The following is a 20,366-nucleotide window of genomic DNA, read 5'->3' on the forward strand; positions in this document are numbered from 1 at the left end:
CGGGCGACCTGCCAGTCGGAGGGAGGTTGAAAGCTTTTCACCAAAGGTGGCCTCTCATAACCTCCGATCAGTGGGTTCTGCAAATAGTCCGGCAAGGATACACCCTCAATTTGGCCTCCAAACCTCCAAATTGTCCACCGGGAGCTCAGTCTTACAGCTTCCAGCACAAGCAGGTACTTGCAGAGGAACTCTCCGCCCTTCTCAGCGCCAATGCGGTCGAGCCCGTGCCATCCGGGCAAGAAGGGCTGGGATTCTATTCCAGGTACTTCCTTGTGGAAAAGAAAACAGGGGGGATGCGTCCCATCCTAGACCTAAGGGCCCTGAACAAATATCTCGTAAAAGAAAAGTTCAGGATGCTTTCCCTGGGCACCCTTCTCCCCATGATTCAGCAAAACGATTGGCTATGCTCTCTGGACTTGAAGGATGCCTACACACACATCCCGATACTGCCAGCTCACAGACAGTATCTGCGATTTCAGTTGGGCACCCGCCACTTCCAGTACTGTGTGCTACCCTTTGGGCTCGCCTCTGCGCCCAGAGTGTTCACAAAGTGCCTAGCTGTGGTAGCAGCGGCACTTCGCAGGCTGGGAGTGCACGTGTTCCCATATCTCGACGATTGGCTGGTGAAGAACACGTCCGAGGCAGGAGCCCTGCAGTCCATGCAGATGACTATTCGCCTCCTGGAGCTACTGGGGTTTGTAATAAATTACCCAAAGTCCCATCTTCTCCCAGTGCAGAAACTCGAATTCATAGGAGCCCTGCTGGATTCTCGGACGGCTCGCGCCTATCTCCCAGAGACAAGGGCCAACAACTTGTTGTCCCTCGTCTCGCGGGTGCGAGCGTCCCAGCAGATCACAGCTCGGCAGATGTTGAGATTGCTGGGCCACATGGCCTCCACAGTTCATGTGACTCCCATGGCCCGTCTTCACATGAGATCTGCTCAATGGACCCTAGCCTCCCAGTGGTATCAGGCTGCTGGGGGTCTAGAAGACGTGATCCACCTGTCCACGAGTTTTCTCGAATCCCTGTATTGGTGGACAATCTGGTCCAATTTGACTCTGGGACGTCCTTTCCAAATTCCTCAGCCACAAAAAGTGATGACAACGGATGCGTCTCTCCTGGGATGGGGAGCTCATGTCGATGGGCTTCACACCCAAGGAAGCTGGTCCCTCCAGGAACGCGGTCTACAGATCAATCTCCTGGAGTTGCGAGCGATCTGGAACGCTCTGAAGGCTTTCAGAGATCGGCTGTCCCATCAAATTATCCAAATTCAGACAGACAACCAGGTTGCCATGTACTATGTCAACAAGCAGGGGGGCACCGGATCTCGCCCCCTGTGTCAGGAAGCCGTCAGCATGTGGCTTTGGGCTCGCCGTCTCGGCATGGTTCTCCAAGCCACATATCTGGCAGGCGTAAACAACGGTCTGGCCGACAGACTGAGCCGGATTATGCAACCTCACGAGTGGTCGCTCAACTCCAGAGTGGTGCGCCAGATCTTCCAAGCGTGGGGCACCCCCTTGGTGGATCTCTTCGCATCTCGAGTGAACCACAAAGTCCCTCAGTTCTGTTCCAGGCTTCAGGCCCCCGGCAGACTAGCATCGGATGCCTTCCTCCTGGATTGGGGGGAGGGCCTGCTGTATGCTTATCCTCCCATTCCTCTGGTGGGAAAGACTTTGTTGAAACTCAAGCAAGACCGAGGCACCATGATTCTGATTGCTCCTTTTTGGCCGCGTCAGATCTGGTTCCCTCTTCTTCTGGAGTTATCCTCCGAAGAACCGTGGAGATTGGAGTGTTTTCCGACCCTCATCACGCAGAACGAAGGGGCTCTTCTGCATCCCAGCCTCCGGTCCCTGGCTCTCACGGCCTGGATGTTGAGAGCGTAGACTTTGCCTCTTTGGGTCTGTCAGAGGGTGTCTCCCGCGTCTTGCTTGCTTCCAGGAAAGATTCCACCAAGAGGAGTTACTTCTTTCTGTGGAGGAGGTTTGCCGTCTGGTGTGACAGCAAGGCCCTAGCTCCTCGCTCTTGTCCTACACAGACCCTGCTTGAATACCTTCTGCACTTGTCTGAGTCTGGTCTCAAGACCAACTCTGTAAGGGTTCACCTTAGCGCAATCAGTGCATACCATTACCATGTGGAAGGTAAGCCGATCTCAGGACAGCCTTTAGTTGTTCGCTTCATGAGAGGTTTGCTTTTGTCAAAGCCCCCTGTCAAGCCTCCTACAGTGTCATGGGATCTCAATGTCGTTCTCACCCAGCTGATGAAATCTCCTTTTGAGCCACTGAATTCCTGCCATCTGAAGTACTTGACCTGGAAGGTCATTTTCTTGGTGGCAGTTACTTCAGCTCGTAGGGTCAGTGAGCTTCAGGCCCTGGTAGCCCAGGCCCCTTACACCAAATTTCATCATAACAGAGTAGTCCTCCGCACTCACCCTAAGTTCTTGCCAAAGGTCGTGTTGGAGTTCCATCTGAACCAGTCAATTGTCTTGCCAACATTCTTTCCCCGTCCTCATTCCTGCCCTGCTGAACGTCAGCTGCACACATTGGACTGCAAGAGAGCATTGGCCTTCTACCTGGAGCGGACACAGCCCCACAGACAGTCCGCCCAATTGTTTGTTTCTTTTGATCCCAATAGGAGGGGAGTGGCTGTAGGGAAACGCACCATATCCAATTGGCTAGCAGATTGCATTTCCTTCACTTACGCCCAGGCGGGGCTGGCTCTTGAGGGTCATGTCACGGCTCATAATGTTAGAGCCATGGCTGCGTCGGTAGCCCACTTGAAGTCAGCCTCCATTGAAGAAATTTGCAAAGCTGCGACGTGGTCATCTGTCCACACATTCACATCGCATTACTGCCTGCAGCAGGATACCCGACGCGACAGTCGGTTCGGGCAGTCAGTTCTTCAGAACCTGTTTGGGCTTTAGGATCCAACTCCACCCCCCGAGGGCCCTGTTTGTTCTGTTCCAGGCTGCACTCTCAGTTAGTTGGTAAATTTTTTAGGTCAATCTCAGTTATGTCCTCGCCGTTGCGAGGCCCAATTGACCTTGGTTGTTGTTTTGAGTGAGCCTGGGGGCTAGGGATACCCCATCAGTGAGAACAAGCAGCCTGCTTGTCCTCGGAGAAAGCGAATGCTACATACCTGTAGAAGGTATTCTCCGAGGACAGCAGGCTGATTGTTCTCACAAACCCGCCCGCCTCCCCTTTGGAGTTGTGTCTTCCCTTGAAGTGTATTGTCTTGCTACATACTGGACTGGCCGGCTCGAGCCGGTTTCGGGCGGGAAGACGGCCGCGCATGCGCGGTGCGCGCGAGAGCTAGCAAAGGACTTTGCTAGGAAGATTCCGATTGGAGGGGCTGCCGAGGTCGTCACCCATCAGTGAGAACAATCAGCCTGCTGTCCTCGGAGAATACCTTCTACAGGTATGTAGCATTCGCTTCAACTCGCCTTCAGTGGCATGGGATCTGAATGTTATCCTAACAGCTTTTGTGAAACCTCCATTTCAATCGCGTCGTTCTCTGAAATTCCTCACATATAAGATAGTGTTCTTCATAGCTCTTACTTCTGCCAGAAGAATCGGTGAACTTCAAGTCCTTGTGGCAGACCCTTCTTATACCAGGTTTTACCATGACAGGGTTGTACACTGAACCCACCCCAAATTCCTTCCTGAAGTGGTATCAGTTCTGTCTCAATACATTGTACTACCTGTCTTCTTCCCTAAGCCACACTGTAATCCTGGAGATGCAAACTTCATTCCTTGGCCTGCAAACATGCTCTAGCATACTATCTAGAACGTACAAAACCTCATTGGAGGTCCTCTAAGCTTTTTGTGTCCTTCAACCTTAACAGAAGGATAGCCATCACCAAACGTTCAAACTTCTTGGCTGGCTGACTGTATTTCCTACACATATGCTCAGGCTGGGCTGACTTGCCACGGCAGTTTCAGTAGCCCATTTCCATTCTGCCTCCATTGAAGACATTTGCAAGACGGCTATCCACACCGTCACTGCTCACTACTGTCTAGAGTAACATTCCAGGTGGGCTAGCCGGTTTGGACATGGTCCTGCAGAATCTTTTTACTATTTAAAAGCCACCTCTGCCTTCCTTCCCTTCCCACCTCCCACCAAGCTCACTATCGCTTTAATTGCAGAAATTGATTTATATTGTGAGCCTGGTAGCTAGTGAGTCCAAACATGTGAGAATATTATGCATGCTTGTCATCAGAGAAAACTAAATTATACTTTTACCTGTAGCAGGTGTTCTCCAAGGACAGCAGGCATATATTCTCGCATCCCTCCCACCTCCCCTTGGAGTTGTCGTCTTAGTTTTAGTATCCTATTGCTGGTCCTGTGTTTGAGCGTTGGGCGGGAAGGCATCTGCAAATGTGCGGTGGGGGACCGGTCTCAAAGATTTAAAGTGACAGTGCACTTAGAAGTGCTCCCATCGGGTTCTGTGGATGACATCACCCACATGTGAGAAAATATGCCTGCTGTCCTTGGAGAACCACCTGCTACAGTTAAGTAATTTAGCTTTCATGCTAATCTGAGCAGAACCGAGAGGTTTGTGAAGAAACAGGTGTGTGTAGATTTACAATAGTTTTATACTTTTATGAAACTGGGGTTCTAGGTATCCCTGTGAAAAGAATATTATAGCATTCATTCCTTTTATATTTGAAGCAACATTTAAACAAGAAAGAGAGACTGACATTTTGGGACATTTCTATTCCAGTTTGGGCTTCAAGCTCAGTCAGGCTTGTGGCTGTGATCTGGCACCATGAACATTCTCAGCTACCCAGAACTTTTTGCACTGTTTTATATCCTCACCCAATTTACTTTAGTCCAGTCATTGTAGTGACTGGCCTTGGCTAGGGTCCACATACCAGAACTGTTTCTGAAACCCTGGAATCAAAAGCCCTAAATCCAGTAAATAGATGCTGCAGTTGCACAATGATTATAACTCTCTCCCACGTAGGGGCTGTGCATTCTGCCTCTTCAGCATGTTCTGTCCCAGTCAACTCTGAGAACAGAGGACCTGATCTTGAAATCAGTCCTAGGTCCCTCTGCATGGCCGTGTCACAGAACCATCAGGACAGTCCTTCAAACTGTGGTCAGTAGACTTGCAGTTTGTTTGACTGATAGTAGATATAATAATTTTTTTGACAGCTTAAATATATTTATTGCAGAGCACATATGGTTTTTGGAAGAAGCCAGCCTTAAGGATGATATATCCTTCCATGCAAATCAGGATCCTCAATCCTGTTGTTCTTCGAAAAGTAGCGCATGAGATGCTTCATTTTCCCATACGATTTCCCAAAACAAAAGTAGGTATTTTTTATTTTTTTTGTACATTGGCATATGTGTGAGAATTATTCATCTGTGTACCAGTTGTAATTGTTGTAGTGGCTTTAGATATTATATTGTATAAACATATATGATTTATTTTGAATTGTTGCACCATCATTAGGGCCGCCGAGAGGGGGGGGGGGGAATTCCCTGGGCCCAGCGCCTGCTTCCGGGTCTGTCCTCCCTTGCTCCTTCATGCTGCTCAGGACCCCAATGATTGCATTATCACGATATCACATTAATGCAATCATCCGGGTCCCGATTCCCAGCACAGACAGGAGCAGGAGAGGACAGACTAATTTCTTAGCTCCTTTCCTCTTAGGGCCCATTTATATTGATACACTGGGCATGTTCATTACACTCGACTCACTCTGATTTAATGTAATTTATTTTAGACAGTAATAATCCACATAACCATACAGCTCAAAGCAGAGTAGAACAATAATTACATTTTATTATTTCCACACAAAATGACTCAGATAAAAACTCTTTAAATGTTCAGATTTTCTAGATACTGCAAAATAATCCATATGAAGGTATCTGAATTAAGACCAGTGGAAGTGTATTACAAAATTCTGGGATCCTTCCTGTTATGATCTTCCTAGTTTCATACAAATGAAAATGAGATGATGCTACCCTAAGCTTACCCGTTGAATGTAATTGTCAAAGCTGCCCATACAAGATAAAAGAAGCTATAAACTCTGGTGCCAAACTGTTAAGAATTTTAAAAACAACAATTTGAACTGAACTCAAGCACAAACCTGAAGCCAGTGCAGTGCAATCAAATAGGGAGTTTTTGACCCATGTGAATACCCTAGTACTAATCTGGCCACCACATTTTGTAAAACTTGTAAATAAGATAGCTGTTAGTCTAGGAGCTCCAATAATATTATATTGCAATAATTCAGGTAGGAAAGGACAACAACCATTCAACTATTCCCTTATGAGGTCAATCTGCCTCAGATGGAAGAAAATTAAACAAATGTGTTCATTTGTGCTCCAGTTGTTAAATAGGAGTCAGTACAGAGTCTGCATACTACTGATTTAAGCTCTGCTTTTGATATATAGACATACAGTGGGGGAAATAAGTATTTGATCCCTTGCTGATTTTGTAAGTTTGCCCACTGACAAAGACATGAGCAGCCCATAATTGAAGGGTAGGTTATTGGTAACAGTGAGAGATAGCACATCACAAATTAAATCCGGAAAATCACATTGTGGAAAGTATATGAATTTATTTGCATTCTGCAGAGGGAAATAAGTATTTGATCCCCCACCAACCAGTAAGAGATCTGGCCCCTACAGACCAGGTAGATGCTCCAAATCAACTCGTTACCTGCATGACAGACAGCTGTCGGCAATGGTCACCTGTATGAAAGACACCTGTCCACAGACTCAGTGAATCAGTCAGACTCTAACCTCTACAAAATGGCCAAGAGCAAGGAGCTGTCTAAGGATGTCAGGGACAAGATCATACACCTGCACAAGGCTGGAATGGGCTATAAAACCATCAGTAAGACGCTGGGCGAGAAGGAGACAACTGTTGGTGCCATAGTAAGAAAATGGAAGAAGTACAAAATGACTGTCAATCGACAAAGATCTGGGGCTCCACGCAAAATCTCACCTCGTGGGGTATCCTTGATCATGAGAAAGGTTAGAAATCAGCCTACAACTACAAGGGGGGAACTTGTCAATGATCTCAAGGCAGCTGGGACCACTGTCACCACGAAAACCATTGGTAACACATTACGACATAACGGATTGCAATCCTGCAGTGCCCGCAAGGTCCCCCTGCTCCGGAAGGCACATGTGACGGCCCGTCTGAAGTTTGCCAGTGAACACCTGGATGATGCCGAGAGTGATTGGGAGAAGGTGCTGTGGTCAGATGAGACAAAAATTGAGCTCTTTGGCATGAACTCAACTCGCCGTGTTTGGAGGAAGAGAAATGCTGCCTATGACCCAAAGAACACCGTCCCCACTGTCAAGCATGGAGGTGGAAATGTTATGTTTTGGGGGTGTTTCTCTGCTAAGGGCACAGGACTACTTCACCGCATCAATGGGAGAATGGATGGGGCCATGTACCGTACAATTCTGAGTGACAACCTCCTTCCCTCCGCCAGGGCCTTAAAAATGGGTCGTGGCTGGGTCTTCCAGCACGACAATGACCCAAAACATACAGCCAAGGCAACAAATGAGTGGCTCAGGAAGAAGCACATTAGGGTCATGGAGTGGCCTAGCCAGTCACCAGACCTTAATCCCATTGAAAACTTATGGAGGGAGCTGAAGATGCGAGTTGCCAAGCGACAGCCCAGAACTCTTAATGATTTAGAGATGATCTGCAAAGAGGAGTGGACCAAAATTCCTCCTGACATGTGTGCAAACCTCATCATCAACTACAGAAGACGTCTGACCGCTGTGCTTGCCAACAAGGGTTTTGCCACCAAGTATTAGGTCTTGTTTGCCAGAGGGATTAAATACTTATTTCCCTCTGCAGAATGCAAATAAATTCATATACTTTCCACAATGTGATTTTCCGGATTTAATTTGTGATGTGCTATCTCTCACTGTTACCAATAACCTACCCTTCAATTATGGGCTGCTCATGTCTTTGTCAGTGGGCAAACTTACAAAATCAGCAAGGGATCAAATACTTATTTCCCCCACTGTAGATATTTTGTTGAGTATGGGAATCATAGGCTTAGTGGAGCAGTGGACTAAGTTGTTTCTAGAAGATTGAAGTTATAAAGTATGATATGGCAACCAGTGGTCTAGCGTGACATCATTAAAATGGGATGTTTCACGGGGACCCCTCGCCCTTACCATTACTTTTTAATATTTATTTCCATATCATCATGCTGATCAATCCATAGACTGGTGGGTTGTGTCCATCTACCAGCAGGTGGAGATAGAGAGCAATCCTTTTGCCTCCCTATATGTGGTCATGTGCTGCCGGAAACTCCTCAGTATGTTCTCTATCTCAGCAGGTGGTGGTCATACACAGCAGCAGCTCTGGCTAGGTCTCCAAGCCTAATTTTTAGGTTTTGTTGAGTACCTGGGGTTGAGGGCTCTTCTTGAGCAAGTGCAAACCTGGTGGTGCCAGGTCCCTCCTTTTCTCCCCCCTCCCGCTGGCTCCGTTGAAAAAAAAATTTTTTTGGACGTCCTTAAGGGCATTTATTTCAACGTTTATTGCAGCTGCTCACTGGGACACCAGTTCGTTACAGCTCAGAGCGAGAAGCAGGTAATTTTACCTTTTTATAGCAGGCAGGGGGTTCCCCGTTCGGTCTCCACGTGGCTTATGGCGTCGGAGGGCGAGGGCGCGAGGATTCGCTCCCCGGACCGCGTGGGTGCGTCTAGCGGGGATGCGGGGATTTCAAACCCTGAATCGCCTTTGTTAAGCATCAGTTTGGAGTCCGGTCAGTGTCCCGGTTCTTCCTCCGGTGCGGCGGTTTTCCCGCCATAAGCGCCCATCCCCCGCTGCTCGCCCACTCCATGTTGGCCGGCCACTCTGCTCGGACGGCTTCTTCTTGGGCCGTCCTTGAGCTGGGAGACGTTAATACTATGGTCGCCCTTGATTCGGGCGACGGTAAGAAAGCGGCCAAAGTTAAGCGCCGTTCTTCCCGCGCAGCTCCTCGGAGTTTCGCGCCAGACGCCATTTTGGATGCGCAGCACGTTTCTCCCCCGCTCTTGCAAGCGCCGGTTGAGGGTGCGTCTAGGGCCGTGGCCCAAGCTGCAGAAGTGCACAGTTCGGGGGGCTTCTCCCCTGAGTTCATTTTGCTGCTGCATCAGGCTTTTCTTATGCAAAATGCTGCACCTGCCCCTGTCTGATAAAGGGGTTGAGGCCTCTGGAAGTAAGCGCCCTCGGGTGGATTTCCAGGCCCTAGAGGACTCTGTCTCCTCTGATGTAGATGAGGGCAGCGTATCTGAGTTCTCCCAACGGTCCTTTGGGGATTCCTTGGAGGAGATGGATTCCCGCTCGGATGAAGCGGATGACCCCTCTGCAGCGCGGATCTTTCGCTCAGAGGATTTGCCCAACCTGTTAGTGCAGGCCATGAGCATTTTGAAGATTTCCTCTCCGGAGGACGTTTCTCCCTCAGCCTCTGTTGGCTCCGCCATTATGCTGGGGATGACGCGCCCGCCTAGAACCTTCCACGTGCATGATGCCATGCACACCTTGATTTCGGCTCAATGGGATGTCCTGGAAGCGAGCCTCAAAGTGGCTAGGGCTATGTCCCGCCTCTATCCTCTGCCTGAAAGTGAACGGGAGGCCTTTCTTTGGCCTACCGTGGATTCTTTAATCACTGCGGTGACTAAGAAAACGGCGTTGCCGGTGGAAGGTGGCACGGCCCTAAAGGACGCCCAAGATAGAAGATTGGAGGCGGCTTTAAGGTCGTCCTTCGAGGCGGCTGCTTTAAGTTTGCAGGCCTCAGTTTGCGGCTCCTATGTGGCCAGGGCGTGCCTGACGATTGTACAGTGGGCTTCCCCCTCGAATCCTTCCTTGAGGGCTGATTGGCCGGCCCTGGAATCGGGCTTGGCTTATTTGGCAGACTTGCTGTATGATGTCTTGAGAGCCTCGGCTAAAGGTATGGCTCAGACAGTCTCTGCACGGCGTTGGCTTTGGCTGAAGCATTGGTCTGCTGACCACGCCTCTAAGTCTCGCCTGGCTAAGTTGCCTTTTAAAGGCAAGCTGCTCTTTGGGGTCGAGCTGGACAAAATTGTGACCGATCTCGGCACGTCTAAGGGCAAGAGGTTACCAGAGGTCAGGGCTCGGGCCAGTGGTGCTCGCCCTGGTTCCTGCAAAGGACTGTTTCAGGAAGCCCGTCGGTATCGCCCGGGCAAGTCGGGCTCCTCTGCCCCCTCTTCCTTCAAGAGGAACTTCTCCCCCAAGCAGCATTCCTTTCGCAGAGACCGCCGTCCCGGAGGTGCGTCCTCCGGTCCTCCCCCAGGGTCTCGTACCCAATGACGGGGCCCTGGTCCATGGCCCAGTGCAGATTGGAGGACGCCTGTCCTCGTTTCTGGGCGAGTGGACCAGGGTAACTTCAGACGCTTGGGTGCTGGAAGTCATCAGAGACGGCTACAAGCTAGAGTTCTGCCGACCCTTAAGAGACGGGTTTGTGCACTCTCCCTGCAAGTCTCCGGTCAAAGCTGTGGCAGTGCAGCAGACTTTGGACAATCTGATCCACCTGGGTGCGGTCGTTCCGGTGCCAGAAGATCAGCTTGGCAAGGGACGTTACTCCATTTACTTTGTGGTACCAAAGAAAGGAGGTTCTGTACGGCCTATCCTCGACCTCAAAGGGGTCAATCGGGCCTTGAAAGTTCGGCACTTTCGCATGGAGACTCTCCGCTCTGTTATAGCGGCAGTGAAGGCAGGGGAGTACCTGGCATCCTTGGACATCAAGGAAGCGTACTTGCATATTCCCATCTGGCCTCCCCATCAACGCTTTCTGCGTTTTGCAGTCCTGGGCCGACACTTCCAGTTCAGAGCCCTCCCGTTCGGGTTGGCTACTGCTCCGCGGACCTTCTCCAAAGTAATGGTGGTCATCGCGGCCTTCCTGAGGAAGGAAGGAGTACAAGTCCATCCTTATCTGGACGACTGGTTGATCCGAGCCCCCTCTTATGCAGAGTGCGGCAAAGCTGTGAACCGGGTGGTTGCTCTTTTGAGCTCCCTGGGGTGGATCATCAACTGGGAGAAAAGCCAGCTGCGCCCGACTCAGTCCCTGGAGTATCTGGTAGTTCGTTTCGACACCCAAGTGGGCAGAGTGTTCCTGCCGGACAATCGGATTGTCAAGCTTCAGGCTCAGGTGGACCAGTTCCTAGTAGCCTCTCCTCTTCGGGCTTGGGACTATGTGCAGCTGTTGGGCTCTATGACAGCCACGATGGAAGTAGTGCCCTGGGCCAGGGCTCATATGAGACCACTACAACACTCTTTGCTGCAGCGCTGGACGCCGATGTCGGAGGATTATGCTGTGCGCCTTCCCTTGGACCCAGCAGTGCGCAAGGCGCTGAGCTGGTGGATGCAGACAGACAAGTTGTCTGCGGGAATGCCTCTGGTGACCCCGGAGTGGATTGTTGTCACGACGGACGCCTCTTTGTCGGGCTGGGGAGCCCACTGCTTGGGAAGGACAGCGCAGGGGCTCTGGTCTCCTGCAGAGGCAAAGTGGTCTATCAACCTCCTGGAACTCAGAGCCATTCGGTTGGCGCTTTTGGAGTTCATCCCGGTACTGGCGTTGAAGCCAGTACGGGTCCTGTCGGACAATGCCACGGCTGTGGCCTATGTCAACCGCCAGGGAGGTACCAAGAGCGCCCCTCTAGCCAAGGAGGCTATGAGTCTATGCCAGTGGGCGGAAGCGAACCTGGAACAGCTGTCAGCGGCCCACATTGCCGGAGTCATGAATGTCAAGGCGGACTTTCTCAGTCGCCATACCTTGGAGCCCGGAGAGTGGCAGCTATCTGCTCAGGCGTTCTTGGACATCACGAAGCGCTGGGGCCAGCCGAGCCTAGATCTGATGGCGTCATCGGCCAATTGCCAAGTGCCGCGCTTTTTCAGCAGAGGACGGGACCCTCGATCTCTGGGAGTAGATGCTCTTCTCCAACAGTGGCCGACACAAGAGCTCCTCTATGTGTTCCCGCCCTGGCCCATGCTGGGCAGGGTGCTAGACCGGGTGGCAAAGCATCCAGGCCCGATAATCCTGGTGGGTCCGGATTGGCCCAGACGTCCCTGGTATGCGGACTTGATCAGGCTGTCAGTCGACGATCCTCTGCGGCTGCCAGTGGAGCAGGGCCTGTTGCATCAGGGTCCCGTGGTGATAGAGGATCCCTCCCCCTTTGGTCTTACGGCCTGGCTATTGAGCGGCAGCGTCTGAGGAAGAAGGGCTTCTCAGACAAGGTCATCGCCACTATGCTGAGAGCGAGGAAGTGCTCTACTTCTACTGCTTACGCCAGGGTTTGGCGTACCTTTGCAGCGTGGTGTGAAGCAGGCTCATTTTCTCCATTCACTGCTCCAATTTCTTCAGTGTTGGCATTCCTGCAAGAAGGTCTGGAGAAAGGCCTGTCGCTCAGTTCCCTTAAAGTCCAGGTAGTGGCCCTGGCTTGCTTCAGGGGCCGCCTGAAGGGTGCTTCCCTGGCTTCGCAGCCAGATGTGGTGCGTTTTCTCAAGGGAGTTAATCACCTGCGCCCTCCTCTGCACTTGGTGGTGCCTGCGTGGAATCTCAATCTGGTGCTAAGAGCATTACAGAAGCCGCCTTTTGAACCCTTGTCGAGGGCATCTCTGAAAGACCTGACGTTGAAAGCAGTCTTTTTGGTGGCTATCACTTCAGCCAGAAGAGTTTCCGAGCTCCAGGCGCTCTCATGTCGAGAGCCTTTTCTGCAGTTCACTGAGGCAGGAGTGACTATTCGCACAGTGCCTTCCTTCCTGCCCAAGATTGTTTCTCGCTTCCATGTGAATCAGCAGCTCTGTCTCCCTTCCTTTCGTAGGGAGGACTACCCAGAGGAATACTCTGCTCTTAAATATCTGGATGTGAGACGAGTCATCATCAGATACTTGGACGTGACCAATGATTTCCGGAAATCGGATCATCTGTTTGTCCTGTTTGCAGGTCCTCGTAAGGGTCTGCAGGCTGCTAAGCCTACAGTGGCAAGATGGGTCAAGGAAGCCATTGCAGCGGCTTATGTGGCCGCAGGGAAGGTGCCGCCTATCCAGCTGAAGGCTCACTCCACTAGAGCTCAGGTGGCCTCGATGGCAGAGGCCGGGTCCGTCTCCTTGAAAGAGATATGCAAGGCGGCAACTTGGGCATCGGCCCATACATTCTCCAAGCATTACCGCTTGACTGTGGCGGCACGGGCGGAGGCCCGGTTTGGAGCTTCAGTGTTGAGGTCAGGGATTTCAATGTCCCGCCCTGGGTGAGTACTGCTTCGGTACATCCCACCAGTCTATGGATTGATCAGCTTGATGATATGGAAGGTAAAATTATGTATCATACCTGATAATTTTCTTTCCATTAATCATAGCTGATCAATCCATAGTCCCTCCCAGATATCTGTACTGTTTATATTCTGGTTGAATTTTAGGTTCAAGTTTAGTCTTCAGTTACTTCAGGAGGACTTCGTGTTCAAGTTTTTTCACTTGGATTCTTCAAGAGTTGAGACGAGTTTGTGTTACAGTGAGCTGCTGCATTCCTCTCCCCTCCGTTTTTCGGGGCTGGATTGAGACTTAAATTCTGCCGGCACTCCCTCCCGCTTCGTGCAGCTGTAGGGCAGCTTTGTACCCCTCCCGCTTCGGCGGTGTTAGGGTCAGTCAGCTCCTCCCGCGGTTGCGGTTGCAGGATAAGCCAGATCCCCCCGCATCTGCGGGTGTGGTGTCCCTCCCCCGCTCCGCGGGGATGAGCTGGACGGATTCCCCTCCCCCACTTGTGTGGGGATGAGCTGGGTTACTTCCCCTCCCCCGTTTCGGCGGTGGTGAGCTGGGCAGAGTGTCCCTTTGTGGGTGTAATTCTCTAAGTGCTGAGTCCTGCGGATGGAGCTTTGATATCGACATACTGAGGAGTTTCCGGCAGCACATGACCACATATAGGGAGGCAAAGGTTTGCTCTCTATCTCCACCTGCTGGTAGATGGACAGAACCCACCAGTCTATGGATTGATCAGCTATGATTAATGGAAAGAAAATTATCAGGTATGATACATAATTTTACCATCCTTCTTATCTGTTCCCTTCTCCACTACTGCCAACTCCAGACTTCGCGCCTTCTGTCTCGCTGCACCCTACGCCTGGAATAAACTTCCTGAGCCCCTACGTCTTGCCCCATCCTTGGCCACCTTTAAATCTAGACTGAAAGCCCACCTCTTTAGCATTGCTTTTGACTCGTAACCACTCGCCTCCACCTACCCTCCTCTCTTCCTTCCCGTTCACATTAATTGATTTGATTTGGTACTTTATTTATTTTTTGTCTATTAGATTGTAAGCTCTTTGAGCAGGGACTGTCTTTCTTCTATGTTTGTGCAGCGCTGCGTATGCCTTGTAGCGCTATAGAAATGCTAAATAGTAGTAGTAGTAGTAGTAGTTCTAACCTTAAAGATGAGTTAAAATTGGCTAACAAAGTGTCCCATTCAGCATCTATACTGTAACAGCTCAATGAAGTTGAAGAATACCCTGAGGTTACATTGAGGAGGTCAGAAGCGGTTTCAGCTTAGAAACTGAAACCTGTACGCCACGAGCTATTTGCCATAATGATTCAGAGATACTGTCAAAATATTATAAGGCGTTCTACTTATTATGTCCAAAAGAACACAACTGGTATACTCAAAATAGAAAAGTAGAAAAGTTAATGCCACCAAGTACTATTCTAGTTTAATATCAGGGACGTCGCATACAGTCACATTTGGCTGTGCGTACAAAAAGGTCCTTGTGTCTTCCAGCCATGACAATCTTTAATCATTGATGACCCCCACCATCCAATTTTTGTAAGTATTTTTTATACAAAAATATTAATGTGAAAGTGCTTGGGGCACACACTTTAAAACAGTAGGAAGGCTTCTGTTTTTACCACCACTATTTGTGCTGTATTGTGTGAAAACTCTGACATTTAACAACTGCGTGAGACTTTGTCACTTATCTGCATGCGTATTGAGGAGCGTCCAGGAACCTTTATTATCCCGACAGGACCTGTTTCGCTGGATTGCTTTGTCAAGGGATAATCCTGCAAATCCACCAATACACACGAATAAAAAATTAGTAAATAAAAGTACTTTCTAGATACCTTCTTCCTGAAATACTTGGCTCGAGACTTACGGTTTCAACTTCCTGGAATGCCTCATGCTTTCTTTGTGCAAACAAAGAAATGGCGGTGGCATTTTTAAAACTATACCGGAACTATTACGTGTTTCCTGTGCACACCTGATCGCGTAGGCATAGATTGTTATTCAATCAAAATGCACTGACGGATTGACTGTAGGCTATCAGCTGGAACCTTACAAATAACTCCCCCAATGCATGTATGTATTCAGACCCTCTGGTTCAATTGTCTCCAAATTGAAAATCCAGTAAGTTTCACGCTGTAATAATTTTCTATTACGATCACCACCCCTTGGATGCAAGGCAACATGCTCAATAACTTGACATTTTAACATTTCCACAGTGTGGCCTTTATTAATGCAATGCTGCACTAACGGAGCGCCCAAATTGCACGCGGTGATTCTTGATCTGTGTTCAATCATGCGTGCGTTAAGAGACCTGCTAGATTTCCCTATATAGATTTTATCGCATGGGCATTTAATGCAGTACACAATGTGCGTCGTCTGACAGGTGGTATGGCTGTGCAGTACCGTCTATCTTTGAGGTTTTTTTGGCTAATGAGGATGCTCGTGGTAGGTGGAACATTTGTACAGTAAAGTAATTAAAGTGCCTAGAAACAAAAGGATTGGCTCACTGAGTGTCTGAAGCCTTTTCCTCTGTAGTACGGTAGTAGAGGGAAGTTGTCTTGCTTTTCGAGTATAATATACCACTGCAATCCACAAAACAAAAGAAGCAAGTTCCTGCATGCTATCTTTTGATGCAGGCACAGGAAAAAAAAAGATTTTAAATGCACCCAGGTTTCAACCTAATTCATGTTTAACGTGGGATACAAATGTTATAAATAAGTAAATAGATAGAAAGTCTAAATGTTGAGCCCCGGATCTCATAACATACCTGCTTTAGTTGCCCTTTACCAGGAGAAGAAAAAAATCTCTGCACAAATATAACGGTGCTAGGGTGTCCCTATAACCAGCCCTTCCAAATGACATGTTGATTACAATTTATAACCAATTACTACTCTACCTATGAAAAGTTATTCCATTATTATACTTCCTCTATGTACATCCGTATGCTGCACAAGCCGGCATGTTTGAAAATATAAGTGAGATTAAATAAAAATGCCAGCAACAATAAAGAATGACAATGCGGAAGTCTCGTGAGGCTGTCGCTGGACGTTTTGGCAGTCATTTAAAAAAAGCAAAGACTGCAAAAGGATCAGTGGCAGCTGGCACGAAAGAGTGGGGATCTTTCCTGCCCCAAAGAATTCGCTAGACCACCAGGGTACCTTGAGGTATGTGCCGGGATGGAATCCCTTTAGCTCCGGGGAGGGAAGGCACTTCTGTGGGGATCCTGCAGGACCTGGGTCCATCCCCGTGGGATCCCTGCAGACCTGGAGGGGATCCCCGTGGGATTCCCACGGGAATCCTGCTATTCCCGTTCCCATGTAGCTCTCTATGTTGTATACTGCTATTTTCTAGGAATACCCATTACAAGCATACAGCTTGGCTTTCTTGCTCTTTTCCCTTCAAAATGTGTCAGTTTGAAATTCTGCAAGATTGAGCACATGAGGAGATGAGTTTCATTATTCGGAGTAATATAACAATTGTGGTATTTCACAATAGGTCATTGAACAGGTCATTTGAGTTTTATGCCTTTACAATTCTTCTCAAAACAAAATTATGTATTATCTTTTCTCACTGAAAATGCATGTATATTTGTTTTCTCTTTTAGAAACCTACACATCCAACAACTGGTCTAATTGCCATAGTCCTGGCACTTCATATCTGTAACGAAGTTCATATAGCAGGCTTTAAGTACAACTTTACATCCCAAAACAGCTCATTGCATTACTATGGAAATGAAACCATGTCTCTAATGATAGAGGTAATATGCATAATTTAAAGGTACAAGACTGGTAAGAATGTAGTTACAAGTGTGGAATGTGAACTTTGAAGATGTTTTTATTCTGTTTTTGCATAGACTGTTTTTTCTAATCCAGTGAAATGATGGAAAGAAATTATGCATAAGTGGATAAAAAAATGTCTGTCTGGGGCACAATTGCTCTCTGAAAACTTAACAGCATGGGACCAGGTTTGGCACAGTGAAACGCATTGGGATGATATTCAAAGCGATTTAAGCAGGCAAGAACTTCTGCCCGCTTAAATAGCCTGTCTCTGCCCAACGGCCGATATTCAGAATCACTAAAGTGGAGAGTGCCACTGAATAATCGCCTCTGACTGGCCCCCAAAAAAGTGAGTCGGTCAGGGCTGGGCCAGGAGACGGCGCTAGGGATGAGCCAGGGCTTATGCACGTGCTGGCATTATTCAGCCGAGGCCCGCATAAGTTAAGTGGGTGAATTTAGGACAGCTCAACAGCTGTCTTAAATTCTCCCTCTTATCTTATTTGGGCCGGCACCTGCATAATTAAAAAAAAAAAAAAAAAAGTATTTTCCCCCTTCCTGCCCTGATGTGTAGCAGTGGCACCCAGCATCTCCCTTCCATCCCCACCTCCCACATACTTGTCAGGATAGAACCTCCCCCCACCTCCACGGGGCCTACCTGACTCCCTAGTGGCCCAGTGGGGCGTTGGGGGCAGGAGCAAATCCCCTTGCTCCTGCCTGTAGCTGCAGTTTCTTCAAAATGTCTGCTGCAACCTCTCACAGTATTTGCAATACTGCAGCCATTTTGAAGAAGCTGCTGCTAAGGGCAGGAGCAAGGGAGATTCACTCCTGCCCCAGACGCCCCGCGGAACCACCAGAAGCGCGGGGGGGGGGGGGGGGAGGGTGCTATCCTGACTAGGGGACAGGGATGGGAGGGGGCAGCAGGGAGGAAGGTGGAAGAGGAAAAATAAGTTTGTTTGTTTGTTTGTTTTATGTGGGTCCCAGCCCGATATTCATCCGGGGACCAGATAACTTTGTGTGGGCCCCAGCTGAATATTGGCTAGGGCCCACATAAGCTCTGTCAGCCAGCCCACTCTTTTAGCCCCCAATATTCAGTGCCAGTGCCTGGACATGGCCCAGCACTGAATATTGGAGGCTAAACTAGACTGCGATGGTAAGCATTAAAAAAAAAGTTGGCTGTCAACTGAATATTTGGGGGAGAGGGGGCTTGAGTTTGGAAATGGGCTAAATTGGACTAGGGGTTCCAGAGAAATAGTCGCAGCATACAAATATTGATACTTCAAAACAAATTTGTTAGGGAATTGCTCCTTTCAAATTGCATTTCTCCTTTCCTTTCCTCTAACAGATGAACACAGACATACGGAAACATACATATAGAGTGCTTTTTTCTTAGAGAAAAGGTGCCAGTGCTTACAGGCAAAGAGACTTTCAGTGGGATGACGATCCAGGGCCCAACCCCAGATCAACAATGTCTCTTTCTCGACTACACATTAGCAGAGTACCTTACCTGTGTCACATAGGACAAAATACAAAATAAGGGACCACAAATTAGAAAAAGAAATGTGTAGACCAGGGGTACATAAGTAGTGCCATACTGGGAAAGACCAAAGGTCCATCTAGCCCAGCATCCTGTCACCGACAGTGGCCAATCCAGGTCAAGGGCACCTGGCACGCTCCCCAAACGTAAAAACATTCCAGACAAGTTATACCTAAAAATGCGGAATTTTTCCCAAGTCCATTTAATAGCGGTCTATGGACTTGTCCTTTAGGAATCTATCTAACCCCTTTTTAAACTCCGTCAAGCTAACCGCCCGTACCATGTTCTCCGGCAACGAATTCCAGAGTCTAATTACACGTTGGGTGAAGAAAAATTTTCTCCGATTCGTTTTAAATTTACCACACTGTAGCTTCAACTCATGCCCTCTAGTCCTAGTATTTTTGGATAGCGTGAACAGTCGCTTCACATCCACCCGATCCATTCCACTCATTATTTTATACACTTCTATCATATCTCCCCTCAGCCGTCTCTTCTCCAAGCTGAAAAGCCCTAGCCTTCTCAGCCCTCTATTCAAACTTGGTCCTCGAGGGCCGCAATCCAGTTGGGTTTTCAGAATTTCCTCAATGAATATGCATGAGATCTATTTGCATGCACTGCCTCCATTGTATGCAGCTAGATCTCATGCATATTCATTGTGGAAATCCTGAAAACCCAACCTGGCAAGGGACAAGGTTGGTGGACACCCCTGGTATAGACAAAACCTGAACTAGAAACCCTCCAAAACTGGATTCTTCATACAGTTTTTAACACTGAAAAGGATGGAAAGAAAAAAGCAATGTTTTCCTTACCACTGCAGAATACGAAGATACCAGATATATATATATGTACATTCCCATTCATAAAGCTGACATGTTTGAAACATTTATTTATTTTCAATAACTTTCTATACTGCTCTAGCTGACTGGCAGAACAGAGTGGTGTACAGGCCAATGGAACAAACACCTCCCCCCCCCCACACCTTTATACACACGCACACTCAAATAAACGATGGGAGCTCAGCAGCCCCCAGAATATAATCCTTCAACACATGTGCATAAATGAAGAAGGGGATTCAGCGGCCCCATCCTAAGACCCGCACAAACACAAAAGAACTACAGGAGGGCGGTGAAGCTTCTGAGACTGTTGGGCAGTATGTCTGGGGAACTGCAGGTGGTAGAAAAGATGCTGATGCTAGTATATACTATCTGGAAAAAAATGCAGCCTATGTGAACTTGGCAATTTTCCTCTATCATTTTTTGTACAGCTCAGTTGGAACTGTGCTAGTCAGATATGAGCCATCATTCACACTTTCTAGTGATTATTTCCTTCATTTTTTATTCCCCCTCTCTGTTCAAGATATACTAAGTTGGGCTATGGCAGTGGCCATCCTGGATAGGGGACTCATAGCTTAACTCTCTTTGAAGCCTTACTGTCATGGGCTCTGCCTCTGACCAGCTGGGTGTCAGTCTCATGCAATAAAAGCATCTCTCCCCCACTATATATCCAGTGTTGGTATGTTAACAAAGACTTTTTCCTACACAAAGATGACAATTTGATTCTGTTTCTGTTCTTTCTCTCCAGAATGAATATCACAACATCACTGCAGAGCAAAGGCTTTTGGGCAGATTTGTAGAAAACAAAACAATTATAAACCTGACACAAGACTGAACTGAAAGTCAGCATGGAAGAAATAGCCACGTACTGAACAATATTAGTAATATATTTCTTTTGACACTTTAAGCCCAATGAGAGCTCATTAAGCAACGTGAAATGAAGGACATGAAAAATATTTTTTTCCCTTGATGGCGT

The 20,366-nt window shown here is 48.4% G+C and overlaps 1 protein-coding gene across 7 annotated transcripts in view; it reads left to right on the top strand.

Annotated features, from left to right (window-relative positions):
* Positions 1-20,332, top strand: part of ST3GAL6 (ST3 beta-galactoside alpha-2,3-sialyltransferase 6) — a 176,651-nt gene extending 156,319 nt beyond the window's left edge. For 6 of the 7 annotated variants that reach the window (XM_030204041.1, XM_030204040.1, XM_030204042.1 and 3 more), the window contains 3 exons: positions 5,175-5,312; positions 16,852-17,004; positions 20,139-20,332. In XM_030204041.1, coding sequence (XP_030059901.1) covers positions 5,175-5,312; positions 16,852-17,004; positions 20,139-20,225 — 378 coding nt within the window. In that variant the 3' untranslated portion in view covers positions 20,226-20,332. Of the gene's footprint in view, positions 1-5,174; positions 5,313-6,903; positions 6,906-16,851; positions 17,005-20,138 lie in introns of those variants that run through there. The other variant, XM_030204043.1, reaches the window with a different exon arrangement.
* The last annotated feature ends 34 nt before the right edge of the window (positions 20,333-20,366 follow it).

The sequence above is a fragment of the Microcaecilia unicolor genome, chromosome 5 (assembly GCF_901765095.1).
Source record: "Microcaecilia unicolor chromosome 5, aMicUni1.1, whole genome shotgun sequence".
NCBI classification, from domain to species: Eukaryota; Metazoa; Chordata; class Amphibia; order Gymnophiona; family Siphonopidae; genus Microcaecilia; species Microcaecilia unicolor.